Genomic DNA, 24,367 nt, shown 5'->3' on the forward strand with positions numbered 1-24,367 from the left:
CTCATTGGATTTACTATCTCTAGGTTTGCAAACTGTACGCAAGAATTTAAAGCCTTGTGTATTTTGCTTAGAAACAAGCACTTTTCAAGAGCAAGGTCTAAAAACAAAAACGTCACAGACATGTTGTCATTAAAAAAGTAACCATCTTTATTAGTTGAACATTCCCTTATTTTTTTTTCTCCCCATTTTAGAATTTTGGCATTTGAAAAATACATACATTTCCTCAATTTCATCCCCTAAAAGGCATGATTCTGTCATATTCCTTCAGCATACAAAACACGTGTTTTTTTGTTGTTTTACACCTCACCATCTGTTTTCACCTTTCTCCATTGTAGCCTGGTCTCAGATCTGGTTGAGCTCTTGCCAAGTCATTGCTGTCATTGTCAAGCCAAACATGTTTTGCATGACAATGAGTGACAGGAAGTTAGCATGATAGCACAAACAGATTGGCACTCAGACGGTCTCCATTGCCCTTTAGTGCAATAAACCCTGTTCAAAAACACAAAACACAATTCAAAAGATCTAACCAGCAGAGCTAAATTAAACAAAACAATCCACTAACTTGGAAATACCACACAAGCTTATCGCTTTTACACTCTAGAAATTCCAAACTCCGAAACCAAATTTCAAGTAATTTCATCAGCTTAATTATAAAGTCTATGACAACAAGAGGCTGTGCTTTGGAATGTAAACGCCATTACGAAGATACCCAACACAATAGGACAGTGAGTGAGTTAATGACGTTTTAGTCATGCCGACCTGGTTAATACTGCAGTGGCTGTCATTAAAGAGCCCTTTAGCAAGCCATTACGGAGTTATTAAGTCCAAGTTGGGCCTCCGGACAGAGGTCCTTACACTGTGCTAGTGTGCTGTGTACTTGGCAAGACTATGCTCTTAGTATTACATTTTTAACAATCATGTCAACAACGTGGTACTTCGACATGATAGTTGGATACACCAGCTAATCATGCTCTTGCAAAACATTTGCAGTCCCCCCCCCCCCCCCCCCATAATGAAAGGGCAGTAAAATGTTCGATCCCAAAGAAGAAGAAAACCTGCCTTTTTATGGACTTTAGAATCATATATTACTACTCTTATGTGTAATCTTGTACTAGTATAAATGCTTAGTAAATCAGAGGGAAACACCAAAACGGAGTGTATTAACTTATGATAGTACCTGCTGACAGTAACTCCCTTATTAAAAAGCAGAAAATAAATCAGAGATACAAACAATAGCCCTATGTACCATTTTTGAGGTGCAAACAAATTGTCTTAGGCACATCCCTCGACTAGTCCTGTCCCAGATATAAATAGCAGGAAGCAAATCTCCCTTCTTGCGCAATAAAATATCAGCCACTTTATACATTCCTACTGTGCCAAGTCCATGAAATCATAGGACCCACACCAAAGGACACTTAAAAATGTGAGCGAAAGCTCAAGGACTAGCACAGCAGGATACGTAGTCATAATTCAGTAGTAACACCGGTAACTGTGCTCAAGCAAAAGGATAACTAATTCCCTCCTAAAGTCAAGATTGTTGCAGCTTCAACAGGATGTAAATTAGTCATGCCTTGAATTTCAGCAAAATGCACAACAGCTAAATATAATTTACTGAAGAGCTGGTGTTTGTTGCATTTATGAAGGCAAGTGATCAAACTTAATGATCCTGAAGTCAAAACAAATGCTTGGACTGAAATGATTGGAAATATTCCCTGGTTCAAGTCGCCTGGCTCCCAGCATCTTGGTCCCTCTGTCCCTTGCTGCTGGACTCTTGGCCTCACCACTGGCTGGTGGTGATTTTAGTGGTGAGGGAGGAAGGGAGGGTTACTGCCACAGTCGGCGTGGGGGCTGGTGAACCGTGGAGTTTGAACCACAGTCAATGTAGCGATAGGCTTCCAGGGTATTCTGAGCCGTGCGCATCATGTAGGAGGTTTTCACAGATGTCCTGGGAACGAAGAACACAGTTATGATTAAAAACGTTGAAATATAAGACAAAATGGCAAGAGGTAGAGATGGAAGTGCTACGGTTTCACAATTACGAGGTAGGATATACTTACTGCATGATAACCAAGATATTGTGAACCTTGATGCTTGCCATGGTGCAGAAGGCACTGGAGGGTGGAAAGAGTGGTTAGAACCTCTTCACAATCACAAATAGAACTTCACCCCTACCTACATGTGCAAATTACATTAACTAACCTGTACCCCCACACATTTACTCAGTACCAGTACCCCCTGTATATAGCCTCGTTATTGTGATACTTTAGTTTATTTAGTAAATATTTTATTAACTCTTTTCTTAAAACTGCATTGTTGGTTAATTAAAAACGTATTCAGGATCGGTGTCCCATCCATGGGATGGATGAGCTAATGTGATTAGGATGAGGTTGTAAGTAACAAGAACATTTCCCAGGACATAGACATATCTGATATTGGCAGAAGGCTTAAATTCTTGTTAATCTAACTGCACTGCCCAATTTACAGTAGCTATTACAGTGAAATATACCATGCTAATATTTGAGGAGAGTGCACAATTTTGAACTTGAAAAGTTATTAATAAACAAATCACACACATTTGGGCAGTCTTGATACAACATTTTGAACAGAAATGCAATGGTTCATAGGATCAGTCACACACAAAAAAAGCACATACACTGCTGCATTCTAGTGGACAAAATCTTGGAATAATACATTATGGCCTCTCTTGCATTTCAAAGATGTAACAACAAAAATATAAAATAACTTTTTTTATTTTATCAGATCTATTGTGTTATATTCTGACATTCCTTTCACATTTCCACAAACTTTAAAGTTTTTCCTTTCAAATGGTACCAAGAATATGCATATCCTGAGCTACAGGCAGTTAGATTTGGGTGTCATTTTAGGGGGATTTCTTTTTTTTTTTTTTTAAGGGGTGGATCCTTAAGAGGTTTTAAGGGCTTGTAAGTAAGATCTACACTGGTTGTATTCGGTGCATGTGACAAATAACATTTGATATATTAACAATTACAATTACTTGAAACAAAAACAACAAACACAGGTCTTTACAGGTCCCTTTAACTTACTAAACATAGGAGGTGCTTCCACTGATCTGAACGCTGACTGTGAAGTTCACCTGTAGTAAAAAATAAAATAGTCAAGACCAAAAGTCAAATGAAATTTTGGCAGGAAATGCAAACAAGACGTATATTCGAAGCAAGTAACGTATACAAGTCAATCATTAAACTACATATAAAATGGAGTGAATGTGTCCCAAGTGATGGTTCACTGCGTCTAAGACTGCAGCAGGCCCTACCTGTGTCTGGCTCAGGGGCTGGATGGTGATGACGTTATCTAGCTGCATGGTGCCTATGACTGTTTTCATATAGAGAACCTGGCAGCTTAGACTATCCACCATCACTGTGAAGAAGTTTGAGTTGGTGAAGTTCAAGGAGCTCTGACAAATAGGACCAGGGAAAATGAACAGTCAGCAGAACACACCATAAACAGCAGGCACAGTCAAATGACCATCTTATCTCCAACTAAACAGAGTACATCTTCACGCGATTTACTGACTTACTGTCATATTTATGAGGACTTTAGTGTTGATGTGATCAAACTGCACGGTGACAGAGCGTATCCCATCATCCTCCACCATGACAGAGCGAGGAAAGAGGAAGAAGACCACCAGCGAGGAAGCCAGGAGACATAGCACCGCCGAGAGGACCACATACAGCTTCCTGTCAAACATAGCACTTACCGTTTACTTTGACAATCAATGTTACCCAAAAAAACATACTGTGAACCAACTAAAAATGACAGAATGTGATGGTTATGTACAGCTGAAGGTGAAGTTTACATACACCTTAGCCAAATACATTTAAACTCAGTTTCACAATTTCTGACATTTAATCCTAGTAAAAATCCCCTGTCTTAAGGTTAGTTAGGATCACCATTTTATTTTAAGAAAGCAAAATGTCAGAATAATAGTGGAGAGAATGACTTATTTCAGATTTTCTTTCTTTCATCACATTCCCAGTGAGTCAGAAGTTTACATAGACTCAATTAATATTTGGTAGCATTGCCTTCAAATGGTTTAACTTGGGTCAAATGTTTTGAGTAACCTTCCACAAGCTTCCCACAATAAGTTGGGTGAATTGTGGCCCATTCCTCCTGACAGAGCTGGTGTAACCGAGTCAGGTTTGTAGGCCTCCTTTCTCGCACAGGCTTTTTCAGTTCTGCCCACAAATGTTCTATAGGACTGAGGTCAGAACTTTGTGATGGCCACTCCAATACCTTGACTTTGTTGTACTTAAGCCATTTTGTCACAACCTTGGAAGTGTGCTTGGGGTCATTGTCCATTTGGAAGACAAGACCCATTTGCGACCAAGCTTTAACTTCCTGACTGATGTCTTGCGATGTTGCTTCAATACATCCACATCATTTTCCCTCCTCATAATGCCATCTATTTTGTGAAGTGCACCAGTCCCTCCTCCAGCAAAGCCACCTCCACAACATGCTGCCACCCCTGTGCTTCACAGTTGGGATTCTTCGACTTGCAAGCTTCCCTCTTTTTCCTCCAAACATAACAATGGTCATTATGGCCAAACAGTTCTATTGTTGTTTCAACAGACCAGAGGACAAAAAGTACAATCTTTGTCCCCATGTGCAGTTGCAAATTGTAGTGTGCCTTTTTTTATGGCGGTTTTGGAGCAGTGGCTTCTTCCTTGCTGAGCGGCCATCCAAGTTATGTCGATATAAGACTCGTTTTTACTGTGGATATAGATACTTTGTACCTGTTTCCTCCAGCATTTTCACAAAGTCCTTTGCTGTTGTTCTGAGATTGATTTGCAATTTTCACACCAAAGTACGTTCATCTCTAGGAGACAGAACGCGTCTCCTTCCTGAGCGGTACGACGGCTGCGTGGTTACATGGTGTTTATACTTGCGTACTATCGTTTGTACAGATGAACTTGGTACCTTCAGGCGTTTGGAAATTGCTCCCAAGGATGAACCAGACTTGTGAAGGTCTACAATTTGTTTTCTGAGGTCTTGGCTGATTTCCCTATGATGTCAAGCAAATATGCACGGAGTTTGAAGGTAGGCCTTGAAATATATCCACAAGTACAACTCCAATTGATTCAAATGATGTCAATTAGCCTATCAGAAGCTTCTAAAGCCATGACATCATTTTCTGGAATTTTCCAAGCTATTTAAAGGCACAGTCAACTTAGTGTTTGAAAACTTTTGACCCACTGGAATTGTGATGCAGTGAAATAATCTGTCTGTAAACAATTGTTGTAAAAATTCCTTGTGACATGCATAAAGTAAATGTTCTAACCAACTTGCCCAAACTATAGTTTGTTAACAAGAAATTTGTGGAGTGGTTGAAAAATTAGTTTTAATGACTCCAACCTAAGTGTATGAAAACTTCCGACTTCAACTGTATGTGACCGATCCAGATATAAGCTGGTGAGAAAAACGGGTTAGCTGTAAAACGTACGTTCTCTGGGGCCGAAGTCTCTGGTCGTTGTAGGGAACCAGAGCCACAAGCTCATTGACCTGCTCTGAAAGACAATGCCCACAGAAGAGGGACAAGTCAAATGGGAGAACACCATCATAATGATCCCTACCACATCAGTACAGCAATCAATGCAGGACAGAAATCCAGACAGGAAATGCCTCACCTGAGGGGATGTGGCCAGTGCCTTGGCATGTTGGACAGGTAATACTGTCCCTGCCAGTAAACTCTACATAAGGGAACCGAGCAATGTCCTCCTGTCTGTCCAGTCCATCCAGCGAGTCATCATCATCATCTCCCGTCTGCCACCCTGTCCCAACCTCCGGGACGAGCAGAAGACTGCTGTCGCTTTCGCTTCGGGACCATTGAGTGCCCATGAGCTGGCTGGCAGATAATCAAGCCAGCCTTTTTTCAAAGGACAGACCCTAGGGCACAGCAAAAATAAAAGTTGAGTAAAGGGCAGGACTTATTTAGGCTAATAATCAACGTTTGGCAATTGTATTTAAAATTATTAGCCTACTGCAGATGGGTTGCCTCCCACAATGTAAACAATGTTCCAGTTGTGTTGCCCTACAGTAGGTCTGGGATTTCCAGACTACACAGACGTTGGCCAGTACGCCAGGCCTCAAAGCACATAATGTCCCAGGCACTACTACTATACCCTGTAGCACAGATATGGCAATCGGAATAAATGGCGGATGGCGTGGCCTCTTAATGTCAAACGTGGAAGTATGTGGATAGGCATGAACAATGACCATAAAATGTTTAAAAACATAGCTATGAACACTGTCACAATACAATAGCTAGCTAGCTACACATTGGCTAGTAACGTATTATGTCCAACAACAACACAACTATCAGTTACTTAGTCGAATCAAAGCACAATAACAACAGCAAGCTTCGTGCCACTGCGGTCGAGAATGTTTGAGCTATCTTGCTAGCGGTAAAGTTACGTAAGGTAAGCAGCTAGTTAACTTAGCTATCGAGCTGTTAGCTAGCAAGCAAAGTTAACTAGCTAGCTGTCAACGTTTACCAAGGTGCACAATCTGCACTAGGCTTGCGTCTTCAGACATAATAGTTGTCTTACCTTTATATATTTGGTTGACGATATTTCTAAGAACATTCAGGCAAGGCTATCAAGTCATTGATCGTGTTGTTTTGCCAGCAGCTCGTGACACTCACTTTGCAGTTCCTTCTTGTGCAGGGGTGTATTCATTCCGCAGATTATGTTGCAAAGCGTTTCTTAAACGGAAGTAAACTGAACTAAACGGGGCGGGAGCTACCTGAATTTGTCCAATAGTTTTAGTTACAAAACGGAACTTTTTGAAACTGTGAGGATTAATGTTTACACCCCGGTTGTTGATGGGCTTGCAATCGGTTTAATTCTAGTTGGCGCTTGAAAATCTTCTTAAAGGTACAGTGCAAACCAGGATTTATGCCTACAGTTTTTTATTTTGAAAGAAGTTTGCGAAGTTTCCGTTTTGCACTTCCCTACATAAAAATAATATTGAAATAAAGTAATGTACACAACCGGTCAAAGGTTTTAGAACACCTACTCATTCAAGAGTTTTTCTTTACTTTATTAAGAGTGTGCAAACCTGTCAAAGGCAAAGGGTGGCTATTTGAGGAATCTCAAATATATAATATATTTTAAGCTGTTTTAAAACTTGTTTGGTTACTACATTACTCCATATGTGTTATTTCATAGTTTTGGTGTCTTCACTATTATTCTACAATGTAGAAAATAGTAAAACTAAAGAAAAACCCTTGAATGAGTAGGTGTGTCCAAACTTTTGACTGGTACTGCATATCACAGGAGGTCGGTGGCACCTTAATTGGGAGAACAGGCTCGTGGTAACGGCTGGAGTGGAATAAGTGGAATGGTATCAAATCCATTCCATTTGTTCCCTTCTAACATTATTGTGGGCTGTTTTCCCCTCAGCAGCCTCCTGTGATGTATATCCATAGACTAAATGTAGAGAGAAAGTGCATGATCCTTGGAAAATAAAGTATATTAAAGACAACACATACAGTATCCAACGAGTATTTACTGTTTTATTCAGACATTATAGTTAGAGTCATGTGGTACATCTTCAACATGTGTGTTGCATAAAGGTTTCACCATACTGTTCTGTTAATAAAAACTGTTCTGCCTTCTTATTATTCGAACATGCTGGTCATTTATGAACATTTGAACATCTTGGCCATGTTCTGTTATAATCTCCACCCGGCACAGCCAGAAGAGGACTGGCCACCCCACATAGCCTGGTTCCTCTCTAGGTTTCTTCCTAGGTTTTGGCCTTTCTAGGGAGTTTTTCCTAGCCACCGTGCTTCTACACCTGCATTGCTTGCTGTTTGGGGTTTTAGGCTGGGTTTCTGTACAGCACTTTGAGATATCAGCTGATTTACGAAGGGCTATATAAATAAATTTGATTTGATTTGATGATACTATGTTTGGTTTCCTTCTTGCAGAACTCAGCTAGGCGAAGTGAACATCTGCGCTCTTATACTCCCTTAAAATATATTAGCTTGAAAAAATGAAGAAAAAGCGGCATTACTGTTTGCCCATCTTAAGATGACATAGCAACAAGTAAACGTCCTCAAAACACTGGGAAGCATAAGGTAAACCTTACTGTTTCAACTGGGAAGCATGCTGTAAAAGCTTACCATGTGCTTCCCAGTCGAAACAGTTTGTGCGAACTGTTTCCACTGTATGCTTTGGAATTTTGTGACATTCTTGTTCATTTTGGTGTTCGGCAGTGTTTTTTTCAGCTGTTGACACACATTTTGTTATCTTCAGGTTTGTCGAAGTTCAGTTGCCGAAGTCTACCCCCCTTCGCCGGTGATTGGTCAACAGTAGGAAACCCTGAATGAAGTGCTTGTTGTCTTTCAATGACAGACAACTAGTTTTCATGCAAATACTGCACCAACATCTTGGCTAGATTTTAAAAAAATTGCCACAAAGATCTTCTAGACAAAAGGTCTAAATTAATGACATATTTCTTGAGTTGTCTTACTTCATGATATTTTGAGGAAGTGTACTGGCTACGGCATCTCAACAGGGACAAACATTTACATTGCCATTTTTTTCCTCATTTGTCAAACAAAGGTATTTTAAGGGAGTATGCGAGCACAGACTTTGCCTAGCCGAGTTCTGCTATGAGCAAAACAAACCTGGGTATCCGGACACCTTAAGCATTATAGTCCACTCCTCTTCATGTGTATGTCATGTTCAGTTCCTGTGTTCTCAGTAAAGGGGCTGTGTCATCACAGAGGAGAAATGTTACTGGAAATGAGTGAAATTAAGAAAAGGTTTTTCAACAGATTTCAGTTTGGTGTGATGAATGCATGGCTGTATTGTTGTTCTTATGGGGAAATCCCCACAATAATAGGAAACAAACACACATTTTGGGACATTTTGTTTGTCCCCACAAGGTCAAATGCTTTTTCTAGGGGGTTTAAGGTTAAGGTTAGAATTAGTGTTAGGGTTAGAATTAGGTTTAGGAGCTAGGGCTAGGGTTAGGGTTTTGGATTAAGGTTAGGGTTAGGGGAAAAGTACGGGTTAGGATTAGGTTTAGAGGTTAGGGAAAATACGATTTTGAATGGGACTGAATTGTGTGTCCAAACAAGGTTAGCTGTACAAGACTGTGTGTGTGTGTGTGTGTGTGTGTGTAGGCCTACTGCTTCCTCACTCACATCTCCTGATGCATTGAGTCTCATCCGCAGCTCTACATTCTCCCTCTGCAGAACTTTATTTTTTTTAAAGGTACAGAAATGAAGTAGAAAATATTAAATTGTAAAATACACTGTATAAAAACAAGCAGTTGACACAAACTACAAAACTGTTATTAGTTTTAAACCAACTAAGTCTCTTTAATCTAATCTTGTGACTCAGCGCCTCCACAGTCAGATGCAGCCGTTCTCCTCTGAGACTCCTCTCTCTACGAAACGCATCTGCGATAATGAACACCAGCAGGTAATACTGGGAAGAGGAGCAAGGAAATAAAAAAAGATAAGAGATCTGCAATCTACAACCCATAGATGCTTTTAGTGATGTGCCCTGAAATCAAGACTGAATTATTTCCCTGTACTCACAAATGTCTAGCTCTGGAACATGTAACATTGGTACATGTCTGCAGCTGGGTGTATAAACAAAAAGCCAATGATTTTGGGTGTGGTCGGGAGGACGGCACAGAAGGACACAGAGGAGAGGAGGCACGTGTACAGCATAAACTGGGGAACACAAGACAAAAGAGGGAAGAATGAGAGTGATAAAAAGCTAAATTAAGATTATTGGAAGAGGGAGGATGGGGCAGTTGTATTACACAACACCATAGAAACACAGAAAATGTAAGGGGCCCAATTACTTCTGTAAACCAAGTGTACATTTCTCCTTTTTAGACTTCATCATAATGAAGCAGTTTCATTTTCCCTTGGAGATTAACCCTAAACTCTCACCTTGGTGTTGAACCCTAGGCTCTGACCTTGGAGTTGGAGCCTAAGCTCTTCCTTTTGAGTTAAACCCTAGGCTATTCCTTTTGAGTTAAACCCTAGGCTATTCCTTTTGAGTTAAACCCTAGGCTCTTCCTTTTGAGTTCAACCCTAGGCTATTCCTTTTGAGTTCAACCCTAGGCTATTCCTTTTGAGTTAAACCCTAGGCTATTCCTTTTGAGTTAAACCCTGGGCTATTCCTTTTGAGTTAAACCCTAGGCTATTCCTTTTGAGTTAAACCCTAGGCTATTCCTTTTGAGTTAAACCCTAGGCTATTCCTTTGGAGTTAAACCCTAGGCTATTCCTTTGGAGTTGGACCCTACGCAACTAAGCAGTTAACGTTAGGTAGCGTCTTTTTTTTTGGTGCAGTCCTTGATTTCAACGTCCACGGACTTACCGGTCCGAAACAAATCTGAACCAATCACAGATGTCCGATCCAGCCTATATTTGTCCCAAATATCCCGATTTAGCCCAAACATAGATGTCTAGAATGGGTTCAGATTTCTATGTTTCACAAGTTTGGACAGCACAGTACATTACAATACACAGTACAGTACAGAAAATTAGAGTATAGCACAGTAGAGTCCAGTACAGTACAATGAAGTGGAGCACACTAGCCTACAGTAAAGAAAAGTGTATTATAATGTATCTTACTTTACTCTACTCTACTGAAGTCAACTGTACTCTACTGTAATGTATTCTACTGTAATATACTCTACTGTAGTAAACTGTACTCTACTGTAATGTACTACTGAAGCAAAACTGTACTCTACTTAATTAACTATTCTGTACGGTACTGTCCATTACTGAATAAAACTGAACTGTCCTGTAGTGTACTCTTGTGTTCTACTGTACAAAACTGTACTGTGATGTTCAAACTTGTGAAACACAGCCTTTAACGTCTATGATTCGTTCAGATTTGGATCTGGTCTGCACCAACCAAATTGTACTTGTTTGGGGGCAGAGCTCATTAATAGCCAGCATGCTTTGCAAGTGTTTGTTTTTACGTTTACATTTTGGTCATTCAGCAGCCGCTCATATCCAGTGACTTACAGTCAGTGCATTCAACTAAGGATAGATAAACGACAACATATCACAATAATAGTGAGAAAATAAAATCTCTAACCATTACTCAGAATGTTATTGTAGTTGAATTGGTCTGTTGGTTTATTATGCATGTTGTTCTACTTGTTCTAAACATCATTGCTCCCAGATTTAGGAAATGCAAGCATAATTGCATGATAGATGGGAGTAATAATACATATTTTGTTGCACTCTTAATTTGGCTCCTCTTTTCTATTAAAATGTGTGAAAAAAGTACAATTGTGTTGTAATGCGAATGTGTAGCAGCTGAAATTTGACCATAGAATCAATAACTGAAAAATACTTATTTACAATGTCTGCAAATAACATTTTTACATCCAGCGAACATGTATTTTTACCTTTCATTCAGCAACTAAAATGCACAAGATGTTAATGTCAGGACAATATTACTGAAATGTGTATTTTGTATGCCATTTTGCTTACTGAGTAGGCTCTCACCTTGGTTTTGTGCTCCAAAATGTCAATCCCGCTCAAGGACAAAAACTAACTTTGCTCTTCTTCTGCAGCTTTTCTGTCGACTGTGTCAGACATCTAATGGAGGGCAAAGGACAGGGCCTTGCTCAACCACTGAATATGAATATTTAAATCAATCTGATCTTTTGAAAAACTGTTCATTGAAACCATGTTAGACACTGATAAAATTGCTTCCTTCATGAGCCTTGATTTTTTTTTATCTATTAGCGACAAAACCAAACAATCATACTAACAGTACTTCAATGACACACTAGTCATCTGACGTCTGGACAGCTTCATTCAAATTTGCATGCCCTCAGGATGGACCACCTTAACACGCCACAGAAACTTAGACCAAAAAAAGCCAGTCAAGAGGCCAAGAACATTCACAAAATTTTTCCCTCCCATCCTCAATAACAATACAGAGTTACTAATATATATATTACATTAGGAAAAATATTATGCACGCTGTTTTGAAGTCAGTTGTCATGTATGAAACCTCTAATAGTGTGCACTCCGCTTTCATTATTGTCTGATATTACTCATCTTTGGCAGGGCTGTGCTCCTGGAACAACAGATGAAAGTTTAGGGTTTCAGGATGTTACACCACTGAATCAACTGGTTCATGATCCCTGGGTGTAAATGACGTGTAAAGGCCCTGTTACGCAATAATACAACTCTTTGTTCAATTTGGGATCTTAACCCTTTTAAATAACTCTATTTTAGCACTGTTGACGTCAGGTGGCGAGCTTGCTTTGTGTGTAAAGTCTCGGGAGGTAAATGACTAACCAAAATGAACTTCTCACTTAATAGCATTAATCGAATAACCTTCAGACGCTATGTGACTGTTTTGCAGGTATTGCTATTGCAGGCACTGACATCTCTCAGATCGGAGGGAGAAGAAAAAAAACATCAGGAAAGTGTCATTCAGATTTTGTATCGTTACAGCGCACCACTTTATCAATGCCTCGTCTTACAATAGTACATACAGACGTAATTAGAAGCAAATGACCTCAAGGCAAGCAACAATGTAGGAAAAAAATGGGTCCAGATTACATGTGCGATTTATGGTGATGTGCAATAAGATAATTAAAATTGAGTTCAGAACATCAAAGCAACCCTATTTCTTAAAGCACCTTATATACAAGATGTCGCATGTTTGCTTCAAACGAAATTTAACAGAATTCCAGAGTTCAGACTTGATAGACTTTGTTTGGATCTTAGTGACGATAATTGCATGCAGCAGACCCAACATTACCCCCAAGCTGTTTCCCTAACAACGCCAATGGCCTTTCCCTTTTCCAAAGTCCTCTGGTTCTACAGTAGGACAGGGCTCTGTGATAATAAGTGACGGGAACTTAAGGATAGGAATGATGATGGTGTCTAAGAATCGTTGACAGACATGTTCTCCACTTGGTTCTGGAGCTGGTCTCCACCTCCCTGTTTCTTCTTCTTCCCTCCATCCTGCTGCTTCTTCTGCTTCTTGGACGTCTCCACGTCAATAGGCGCAGGCTTCACAAACTTCAGCATCTCTGTCATACCTAAGAAAATGAATAGGAGACGAATGAAAATGATGTCCCCACACAGTTTATGGCAATACTAGTCATCAAATATGCATAGAACCAACTACAACTCTAGAGACATTTAGAAAAATAAGTACTCTGTGAGAAAGACAACCTTTCATGACCACCATCTTCCATGCACAGGACAAAAGTATGGCAGGCCCCTTCACAAAAAAAATATAAATAAATACTGTCTCTCACCTGGAGGCATGAAGTTCCGGAGTACCTCTGGAATGACCACACCCTCTTCGGTCTGGTACGTCTCCAGGATAGCACACATTACACGTGTGGTGGCACACATGGTTGCGTTGAGCATGTGCACATAGTCAGTCTGAAGAACACAGGAAGTGTGGTTTTAAAACTGGTTCAAATATTCCATCTTACTATGACTTTTTGATTATGGAAGAAAATCCAGATTCTATTTAAAGACTGGGTATGCTCACCTTGTCCATCATCTTTTTGGTCTGTCCGTAGCGGATACGCAGCCGACGGGCCTGGTAGTCTAAACAGTTGGAGCAGGAGACCAGCTCTCTGAAGGCTGCAGAGCCTGGGAACCAGGCCTCCAAGTCCAGCTTCTTACTGGCTGCATGGTTCAGAGCACCTGGGTGGGAGCAGACAAACACAGACATCCCATGTGTAACTCTGTTGTTTGTGTCGCACTGCTTCATCTTGGCCAGGTCGCAGTTGTAAATGAGAACTTGTTCTCAACAAGCCTACCTGGTTAAATAAAGGTGAAAAAAATAAAAGACATGTAGGTAGTAAGACAGCTTGCAAGGGAAATGTCCGTTATATGTCACATAAATCACACAGGATAAAAGGTCATTGTAATACCTTACAATGAGAAGGGTATTTTTTTTAAATGGCAAGTTAACATTTATGAGTGACTGTTATTGTCATGATGTATACTTAAAAGTATAGTGCAAGATTCTGGCAATAAGGGATACCTCAGGATTTTGGCAATGAAGTCCTTTATCTTCTTCCCCAGATTCATATGAACTCATGGATACCATAGGCTTCCGGTTATTGAGCAAAAGCTAGTTAGCAATGGCTCGTGAAACTACCTCCACCATCCTTCATACAGGACGCAGACATTTTTTCTCCACAAGTTCATCTGACTCCGGTGATGTAGAAGGGGCTTAATTGCCAAAGGCCCAAAGTATCAATATAAATGCCCAGTGCAGTCAAAAACGTGATATCCCTGTGTTTTATCTATATTTTACACCGAGGTTAGAATAATATTGTGAAAATGAGGATGCTTTAGTGTAAGAGCCATTTGAAAAGATCACCTGAAATTTCAGCCTGTTTTGGTGTGATGGAGCTTTGGTGGTAAATTAGTTTAGACCAATAAGAGTTCCAAACCTCTGCCAATAACAGCTAGTTTTCAGTTTTTCCATCCCCACTCCCAGACAGTCCAAGCACAATTCTTGCTTGAGAAATTGCTCTTTGCTAAGAAGCTACTTTTGTTTCTTTTTGACCATTTTAATTGAAAACAAATCACAGTAAAGGTACTTTAAATTGGTTACCTAGAAATAATTTGATATTGAGAAAGAAAAACAGCTGCATTGGACTTGTATGCCCTATTTTACTTACCCAGAGTCAAATGGTCTTATGGATACCAATGTATGGTTTGGACCCCAGGTATGACCCTGCGTGCAGTTTGAAGTAAGTTGAAGGCGATTTCGCGAGCCAATGCTAAGTAGAGTTAGCACAATGACTGGCAAAAGGTAACATGTCACTGCACTAACGCTAGTAGCAACAATGAACCGCCTCCACCTTTGCCACCACTGCTGAAAAAAATTCAGAGGGGAAACAGGACTTCGTCATTGCGCTAACGCTAGTTAGTATTGGCGCACAAAACTACCCTCAACTCCCTTTAAACTGCACTCAGAATATAGCACTATCCATTTAATCTAAAACTTGTATTTCAGAGCACACAAGGTTTCAAATGACATCAAGACAGGATTTGTAGCAACTACAGCCTCATTGTTGTAGCAACTACAGCCTCATTGTTGTGTTGTCGTACAGAAACCTTGGGTAAGCCCAAAATGTCACAATTCCCAAACTTAATCCTTTATTTCTCAATCATTTTGGATACAGGTCTGCCAATCATTCTTCCTCCAAAAAGGACCTTTCTATGGATTTACTTACAGGAAGATCCAAAACACAAATATCTTTGGGCCAACCGCGTATGGAATTGCTATGTGATCATTAGTCTCTGTCCCAGAGAGGAACAGACGTGTTGGGGAGGACTATCTACAGGACCTACCTGAGACTATGTTGATGATGCGGTAGGGGATCCCTAGTGTCTGGTAGAACTCTTCAGCCGTCCCAATCATCTCATCCATCATCTCCCAGGACTTGTTGTCATGAGGAGAGGCAAAAACAAACTGCTCTATCTGGGGGCAGAGAGCATGTTCATTAGTATTTCGCAATCGTTAGCAGAGGCCCACCCCCCCAAAAAATGACCTGTTCTGGAAACGAGTATCCTTTGACATGATCTGTAAATTGTCAATAATATCCAGACTTTATCCTTCGCCAATTAGGCCTATAAAATGCAAAGCACTACAACAAAGATGTTGCCTTTTCTACACTGACCATGACACACCCACCATGTCTACTTTGAGAAAATGTCCACTTACCTTCTCAAACTGGTGCACCCTGAAGATGCCTCGGGTGTCACGCCCGTGGGAACCCACTTCCTGTCTGAAGCAGGTGGAGAGGCCGGCGTAGCGCATTGGCAGATCCTCTGGCTTCAGCCACTCGTCTCTCAGGAAGGCTGCGATGGGCTGCTCTGAGGTGGCAATCAGGTACTTCTCATCTATGGCTGCATCCTCAGATTTCTCACTGCTCTTCCCAATCACCTGAGAGACAAGGAGGGAAGGCAGAGAATACATTACATACAAAAACCCACATATCAAAATGATCAAAAATGCATATTTGTCTTAACATGCAACAAAACTAAGAGACATGAAGAAAAAAAACATATCGGGGCCCTTATCCCGCAATAGGAATGAAAGGAAGATTAGTTTCAAATCCATCATACCTTGTAAAGTTCATCATCAAACTGGCTGAGCTGAGCCACCTCCTGCATGACCTCTTTCCTCATGAAGAAGGGGGTGTAGAGCATTTGGTAGTTCTTGCTGTGGAGCATCCGCAGAGCATAATTGATCAATGCCTGCTCCAGGAAAACTAGCGGCCCCTACAAACACAAAAAAGGAAACAGTCAGTAAGGATAACTATCAAGGATACACTGAGTTTAACAGAATTACACCTGGTATGAATCGGCCTGTGAGTGTATTGGCTACATATGACAGTGACTAAGAACTTGCTTTGAGGAAGTAGCCACGGCTCCCAGCCACTATAGCTCCTTTCTCTCCGTCGTAGCCATCGATCATGACTACCAGGTCTACGTGGGAATACTTCTTCTGCACAGTACAGTCTCCCCAGGTGCGCTCCACTTTGTTATCAGCATCCTGGCAGGGAGAGAGCGACAAGGTAAACTACAGAGTAGACAAGTAAACAAGAGGCAAAACAAAATTCATTCATGAGACAAAGGCAGCGGACAAGGCATGAGAATTTGAATTTTCTCCCCGAGGCAATGTGAACTTTCATCCATCTCCCTATTGCGGATGGGAATTCAAATTCCATGACACCCACCTCATCATTACTGATGGGCACAGATGGATGCAGGAGGTTGCCGATCTCTCGCAGGTATTGAAAGCGCTCTTCCTCCAGCTTTACCCTCTCACCGTCAGATTTCTGCACTGCCTCATCTACAAGCAGACGGACCTTCTTGATCTGGGTGACCGTGAGGGGCTAGAAAAAAATAGACATGAAACATACCCATGAGTATGGGACCCACAAGTCAATCAGCATATAGATGAACTGCTGGCTAGCGAGTTGACCTACCGATAGTGTGTCTGCCGTTAGGGCCTCCAAGTTCTGGGCGTCGTCTGGGACAGAATCATCATCATCCCCAACTGGCTCCCTCTTCTGTATACAGAAAAGGCACAGAACAGGGTGAACTGGTAGAAAGAAACTATCTGCATATAGAATAGAACATAACGCTTTCAGACTGATGGGGGGGACATGTAGCCATGTAGGTTACATAAAGCCTATATAGTTCACCAGCAGTTTCACAGGCTCTACCTTCATTTTCTCTCCAACTGTCTTGCTGCATAAATTCTTTGCCTTGTTGAGGTTGTCGGCAGTGAAACGACCTGATGAGCATGGAAAGGGCAAGGGTCAGCGTCATATGCACGTCATGAATCAATTTAATGGTGGTTGTGTCTTGAACCTAGGTATCACGACAAGTAGCTTTAACGTCAGTGACACTCACAGGCGACAATGAAGAGACCCCCATAACCATAACAATGTAGACTTGAGTAGTCCAACATTCAATCTCAGTCAAATCTGCATCCACGCTATTTTCCATCTTGTTCCAATAACAGGGTCATGTATAGATGGGATCCAGCTTGTCAAATTTACAACAAAAGTTTATATGTTTTTTTAGCATTTTAGCTAACCCTTTTCCTAACCTTCACCTACTTATCCTAACCAGCTAAGTAAATTATCCTAAACCTACTACGAAAAGTACATTCTGGCAAAAGCTGGATCCCTTCTAGCCAAGACCCAATAACAGCTCTGGGACGCTGAGAGGAGACGTTTTGATGCATTTGCTATGGGTACGTTGGACGGGGATTGCATCAGATTGGAGCTACAGTCAGTGTGGATAGGATGACGTGGCTAACCATCGTTTGGGTTTTCCTTGATAGTTTAGTTACTGAAGCATACATTATTTTAGTTAGCTAAATTAATGTTAAACAACATTGAACGACATATCAGGTATAGCCTAACTAAAGACATGGGAAAGAAAATGTATTGGTTGTGGTTAGTGAACTAACGTAGCTGGATAGCTAACTGGCTATACAGTCATTTGCTATCTACCGGTGACTAACTAGCTAGCGCAGGCTACCAACTAAACAGAGTTTAGCTGAAAATATCCAGGCAGATAATTCACTATACATTTTCTAAAAACGTGAACTGACGTATTATGCTTCAATTTCTTAATTTGTATCTGGGTGACTACAAGGCCAGCTTTTAACTACCTATAATAAATGCATGAAGCTAGCAAGCCATGTGAGTGGACACCACCATCCGATTCAATGAATGCTAGCTTGCAGTCGGAACTTACATTTTCTCCATTCTGTGTCTGCGTGTACTAGTTTATCCACAAGTGACACATCTTTGAACCTTTTTCTTTGAGTTTCTCTGATTACATCAGGATCACCGCCTTTATCGGTTCGAAATTGGTCTAAATCGAGCACCATGATGATTCCACGCTTTGATGACTGTCAAAAACGGTGCAGAGTAACAACGGTGCAGCCGGTGTGAAAAGAACCAGCGGCACAAACGATTTCGTCACTTCCTTCTTCGATGAGATTTAACGGTGGATGGCATCCAATGAATGTTGCATTACCGCCACCTACTAGACTGGAGTACAACTCCCTTAAATTTAAAAAATCAAATTGTATTGATCACGTATACATGGTTAGCAGAGGTTAATGAGAGTGTAGCGAAATGCTTGTGTTTCTAGTTCCGACATTGCAGTATATCTAAGTAATATAACAATTCCCCAACAACTACCTAATACACACAAATCTAAAGGGGTGAATGAGAATGTGTACATATAAATATATGGATGAGCGATGGCCGAGCGGCATAGGCAAGGTGCAATAGATGGTATAAAATACAGTATATACATATGATATGAGTAATGTAAGATATGTAAACATTATTAAAGTGGCATTGTTTAAAGTGATTAGTGATCCATTTATTAAAGTGGCCAGTGATTGGGTCTCATTGGAGGGAGCAGCCTCTCTGAGTTAGTGATTGCTGTTTAGCAGTCCGATGGCCTTGAGATAGAAGCTGTTTTTCACTCTCGGTCCCAGCTTTGATGCACCTGTGCTGACCTCGCCTTCTGGATGGTAGTGATGTGAACAGGCAGTGGCTCAGGTGGTTGTTGTCCTTGATGATCTTTTTGGCCTTCCTGTGACATCGGGTGCTATAGGTGTCATGGAGGGCAGGTAGTTTTCCCCCGGTGATGCATTGTGCAGACCACACCATCCTCTGGAGAGCCTTGCGGTTTAGGGTGGTGCCGTACCAGGCTGTGATACAGCCCGACAGGATGCTCTCGATTGTGCATCTGTAAAAGTTTGTCAGGGTTTTGGGTGACAAGCCAAATTTCTTCAGCCTCCTGAGGTTGAAGAGGCGCTGACCCTTTGATGTGGATAGTGTGGTGCTCTCTCTGCTGTTTCCTGAAGTCCACGATCATCTCCTTTGTTTTGTTGACGTTGAGCGAGAGGTTGTTTTCCTGACACCACACTCCAAGTGTCCTCACCTCCTCCCTTTAGGCTTTCTCGTCAAGCCCACTACCGCTGTGTCGTCTGCAAACTTGATGATTGACTTGGAGGCGTGCATGGCCATTGAGTCGTGGGTGAACAGGGAGTACAGGAGAGGGCTGAGCACACACCCTTGTGGGGCCCCAGTGTTGAGCATCAGCGAAGTGGAGATGTTGTTTCCTACCTTCGCCACCTGGGAGGCGCCTTGGGAAAGTCCAGGACCCAGTTGCACAAGGAGGGTTGACCAGGGCCTCCAGGTTGATGATGAGCTTGGAGGATACTATTGTGTTGAATGCAGAGTTGTCGTCAATCTTGCATAGGTATTATTTTTGTCCAGATGGGATAGGGCAGTGTGCAGTGCGATGGCGATTGCGTCATCTGTGGACCTGTTGGGGCAGTATGCAAATTGAAGTGGGTCTAGGTTGGCCGGTAAGGTGGCAGTGATATGATCCTTGACTAGCCTCTCAAAGCATTTCATGATGACAGAATTGAGTGCTACGGGGCAGTGGTCATTTAGTTCAGTTATCTTTGCCTTCTTGGGTACAGGAACAATGGTAACCATCTTGAAGCATATGGGGACAACAGACTGAGATAGGGAGCTATTAAATATGTCTGTAAACACACCAGCCAGCTGGTCTGCGCATGCTCTGAGGACGCGGCTCGGGATGCCCTCTGGGCCAGCAGCCTTGCGAGGGTTAACATGTTTAAATGTTTTACTCACGTCAGCCACTAAGAAGGAGAGGGGGGGGGGGGCGTAGTCTTTGTTAGCGAGCCGTGATGGTGGCACTGTATTATCCTCAAAGCGGGGAATGAAGGTGTTTAGTTTGTCTGGAACCGTGACATCGGTATCCGTGACGTGGCTGCTTTTATTTTTGTAGTCCATGATTTCCTGTAGACCCTGCCACATACATCTCATGTCTGAGCCGTTGAATTACAATTCCACCTTGTCCCTGTACCAGCATTTCGCTTGTTTGATTACCTTGCAGAGGGAATAACTACACTGTTTATATTCAGCCATATCACCAGACCTCTTTCCATGGTTAAATCTGTGGCCCCAATCCAGCTAGTGCAATTGCATTTATTTCTAGCGTTGTCAGTGGTCACAGGATTCATTACATTATCCCTCTCCAACTTCCACACTGCAACTACTTCCCTTAGCTCTTCCCCCAAGTTTACACTGGTGTGACTACTCTCAAGGGAATGTGTTAGAAGGACGTGGCTTTTTATATCCCACTCTGCCGTAATAAAAAGCTTTGTATCAAGACTGCCCAAATGTGCCTAATTTGTTTATTAATAACTTTTCATGTTCAAAATTGTGCACTCTCCTCAAACAATAGCAGGGTATTCTTTCACTGTAATAGCTACTGTAAATTGGACAGTGCAGTTAGATTAACAAGAATGTAGCTTTTCGCAACTATGAGATATGTCTTTGTACTGGGAAATTTTCTTGTTACTTCCAAACTTATGCCAATCGCATTAGCCTACATTAGCTCAACCGTACTGTGGAAGGGACACCGAACCCGAAGAAGTTTTTAACATCGACGTGGCTGTAGTGGAGCGGGTCGAGAGTTTCAAGTTCCTTAGAGTCCACATCACCAACGAACTATCATGTTCCAAACATACCAAGACAGTCGTGAAGAGGGCACGACAAACCTTTTCCCCCTCAGGAAACTGAAAAGATTTGGCATAGGTCCCCAGATCCTCAAAAGGTTCTACAGCTGCACCATTGAGAGCACCACTGGTTGCATCACCGCCTGGTATAGCAACTGCTTGTCATCTGACTGTAAGGCGCTACAGAGGGTAGTGCGTACGGCCCAGTACATCACTGGGGCCAAGCTTCCTGCCATCCAGGACCTATATAACAGGCGGTGTCAGAGGAAAGCCCATAAAATTGTCAGAGACTTCAGTCACCCAAGTTATAGACTGTTCTCTCTGCTACCGCACGGCAAGCGGTACCGGAGTGCCAAGTTTAGGACCAAAAGGCTCCACAACAGCTTCTATCCCCAAGCCATGAGACTGCTGAACAAATAAGAAAATTGCTTCTGGACTATTTACATTGACCCCCCCCCCTCACTTCTGTACACTGCTGCTACTCACTGTTTAGTATCTATGCATAGTCAAATCACGCCTACCTACACGTACAAATGACCTCTTCTAACTTGTACCCCCGCACACTGACTCGGTACCAGTAACCCCTGTATATAGCCTTGTTATTGTTATTCTTATTGTGTTACTTTTTATAATTATTTTTTACATTAGTCTATTTGGTAAATATTTTCTTAACTCTTCTTGAACTGCACTGTTAGTTAAAGGCTTGTAAGTAAGCATTTCACGGTAAGGTCTACACTTGTTGTATTTGGCGCATGTGACAAATAAAGTTAGATTTTGTTTGAAAGATGAGACTCAAGAATTAGCATTTTTCGGGCATCATGTCCAAATTATCCGAAAGTATCTCAAATTGATGGGGAAACTCAACAGAGTCCTACATGATTACAACATGATGCAAGGAAAATGATAATATTCATACCATGACTTGAGCGGGATTTGTGCCACAAATGCTAAAAGGTCAGTATTTGGAAACAGTGCCAGGAAAACTAAACCAAAGCATCGATTTCCGTCATACCGTGTTTGTAGACTGCTTACAAGGTAAGAAAACCAATATGTAATTTTGGTTAAGTATCCCTTTAAGTACATTTAAAACTGGATACTTTATAAAAACTTTACCTCAAGTAGTATTCTACTGGGTGATTTTCTATTAAACTATCTTTACTTTTACTCAAGGATGACAATTGGGTACTTTTTCCAGCACTGGAAATATTGCAGTGGGAGATTGTGAGACTGTCACACCCTGACCTTAGTGTTCTTTGTTTTTCTTGTTATTTTGGTGGGATGTTGGCTATCAACATCAAGGCAACTCCTATGACTAATTGGGAATGGGACGCAAGCGTAGGATTGATCACCCTGTCGCTGGCCGCCTTTGGGGAGGGTGTATAGTGTGAAAGGCCGAAATACCCTAGGAACCAAAGGTACACTACTGACGATGCGCTCCCCAAATTTCACCAGGCTCACTGTTCATGAACTCTTGGAATTGCTTGCACAACGGATAGTAACATCTAATCCTGTGTTCTTGGAATCTGGTTAGGTCAGGGTGTGACATGGGTTGTCTTGTCTAGCGGTTTTGTATATTTATGGGTCTGTTTCCTTTCTAGGTGTTTATGTAAGTCTATGGGTGCCTAGATTGGTTCTCAATTAGAGGCAGGTGTTTATTTGTTGTCTCTGATTGGGAACCATATTTAGGCAGCCATGTTCTTTGGGTATTCTGTGGGTGATTGTTTCCTGTCTTCGTGTGTCTGCTCCAGACAGAACTGTTTTGTGTTTTTCCCCACATTTGTTGTTTTGTATTTTGTAGTGTTCACGTTTACCGTCTTTATTAAACATGATGAACATTAACCACGCTGTGCTTTGGTCCTCTCCTTCGTCCACAGAAGAAAGCCGTTACAGAGACAATGCTGCACAACATGTTAACACAGAAACACATGTTTCAAGACGCCGTTTGAATCTGTAAGTGAAGACCACTGGACTTTGGCATCATTTTCTGGAATTTTCCAAGCTGTTTAAAGGCACAGTGTATGTAAACATCTGACCCACTGGAATTGTGATACAGTGAATTAGAAGTGAAATAATCTGTCTGTAAACAATTGTTGGGAAAATTATTTGTGTCATCTACAAAGTAGATGTCCTAACTGACTTTCCTAAACTATAGTTAGTTTACAAGAAATTTGTGGAATGACTCCAACCTAAGTGTGTGTAAACTTCCGACTTCAACTGTAGGGGTAAAGTGACAATGCATAATAAACATTAAGTTGCAGCAGTGTAAAAACAAAGAGGCGGTTTCAATGTAAGTAGTCTGGTTGGCCATTTGATTCATTGTTCGGCAGTCTTATGGCTTGGGGATAGAAGCTGTTAACCAAAAGGTTTCTACCAGGAACCAAAAAGGGTTATTCGCAGGGTTCCGACGAACCCTTTTAAGTTCTAGAAAGCACCTTCTTTTTTTTTCTCTCTCTAAGAGTGTACTACCCCACACACAGAGTTTGGGTTTCTATCTGAGGGTTTTGGGAAATAATTTCTGTTTCTGTATGAGGGTTTTGGGAAGTTGGAGCATCCTTTTTCCATGAATTGTGGAAATACTTTCTGTTTTTCTAAGGCTAGGGGAAATACTTTGTTTCTCATTTGAAATGTATGGAGGAAGGCTGTTTCAAAAATATTCCTTCTTCCTGTTCCTATTTGCCTGTGTCACCAGCCCCTCCTGTGTGACATTAGCTCTTCAAAAGCGCATACCCTATCTGGTATTCCGTTGATTTAAGGTATCTCATAAATGTTGTGTATGCACAAAATATTCATGCTACTTTCCTTTAAAATATTTTCTCATGACTTTATTCCAAGTCATCTCACCTCTATAGAGATGCTGTCTGACGAAATCATTATTTTAGTTCAAAGTAAATCGGGCATTATTTTATGACTGAATACCAACTATCAATCACTAAGCTCATGTATTTTCAGGTAGAGATACCTTGCGAAACAACTGCTTTCTATCCATCTCTATCAAACACCTTTCTTATTGTACATTGTGCCTTTGGAATGTATTTAGACCCTTTAACTTTTTCTAAAAATGATTCAATTAAAATGTATTGTGTGTAGATTGATGGGTAAAAATATCAATTTTATCAATTTTAGAATAAGAAAATGTGGAAAAAGTCAAGTGGTCGGAATACTTTCCGTCAATCGAAATAAATGTATTAGGCCCTAATCTAAGGATTTCACAGCGACTAGCCATAACATGACATAACCCACACACC

At 41.3% G+C, this 24,367-nt stretch overlaps 2 protein-coding genes across 3 annotated transcripts; both read right to left on the reverse strand.

The window, feature by feature from the left end:
• Window positions 1–123: 123 nt before the first annotated feature.
• Window positions 124–6,794, reverse strand: LOC109876645 (transmembrane protein 106C). 2 transcript variants are annotated; one of them, XM_020469033.2, is made up of 8 exons: window positions 6,588–6,719; window positions 5,667–5,925; window positions 5,483–5,546; window positions 3,560–3,719; window positions 3,296–3,436; window positions 3,066–3,115; window positions 2,058–2,111; window positions 124–1,945 (listed from the first exon to the last, which is right to left on the reverse strand). In XM_020469033.2, the coding sequence occupies exons 2-8, from the start codon at window positions 5,875–5,877 to the stop codon at window positions 1,825–1,827; spliced, it is 801 nt and encodes a 266-aa protein (XP_020324622.1). In that variant the 5' UTR covers window positions 5,878–5,925; window positions 6,588–6,719; the 3' UTR covers window positions 124–1,824. The 2 variants fall into 2 exon arrangements, with proteins under 2 accessions (XP_020324622.1, XP_020324623.1); XM_020469034.2 differs by having other exon boundaries at window positions 207–1,945; window positions 6,683–6,794.
• Window positions 6,795–12,469: 5,675 nt separating this feature from the next.
• LOC109876644 (serine--tRNA ligase, cytoplasmic) lies at window positions 12,470–18,596 on the reverse strand. Its single transcript, XM_020469032.2, has 11 exons — window positions 18,305–18,596; window positions 17,260–17,330; window positions 17,020–17,103; window positions 16,768–16,926; window positions 16,440–16,583; window positions 16,154–16,309; window positions 15,750–15,971; window positions 15,377–15,506; window positions 13,554–13,711; window positions 13,312–13,441; window positions 12,470–13,089 (listed from the first exon to the last, which is right to left on the reverse strand). Exons 1-11 carry the CDS (start codon window positions 18,438–18,440, stop codon window positions 12,932–12,934), a joined length of 1,548 nt encoding a protein of 515 aa, XP_020324621.1. The 5' UTR covers window positions 18,441–18,596; the 3' UTR covers window positions 12,470–12,931.
• Between the last annotated feature and the right edge of the window lie 5,771 nt (window positions 18,597–24,367).

The sequence above is a fragment of the Oncorhynchus kisutch genome, linkage group LG17 (assembly GCF_002021735.2).
Source record: "Oncorhynchus kisutch isolate 150728-3 linkage group LG17, Okis_V2, whole genome shotgun sequence".
NCBI classification, from domain to species: Eukaryota; Metazoa; Chordata; class Actinopteri; order Salmoniformes; family Salmonidae; genus Oncorhynchus; species Oncorhynchus kisutch.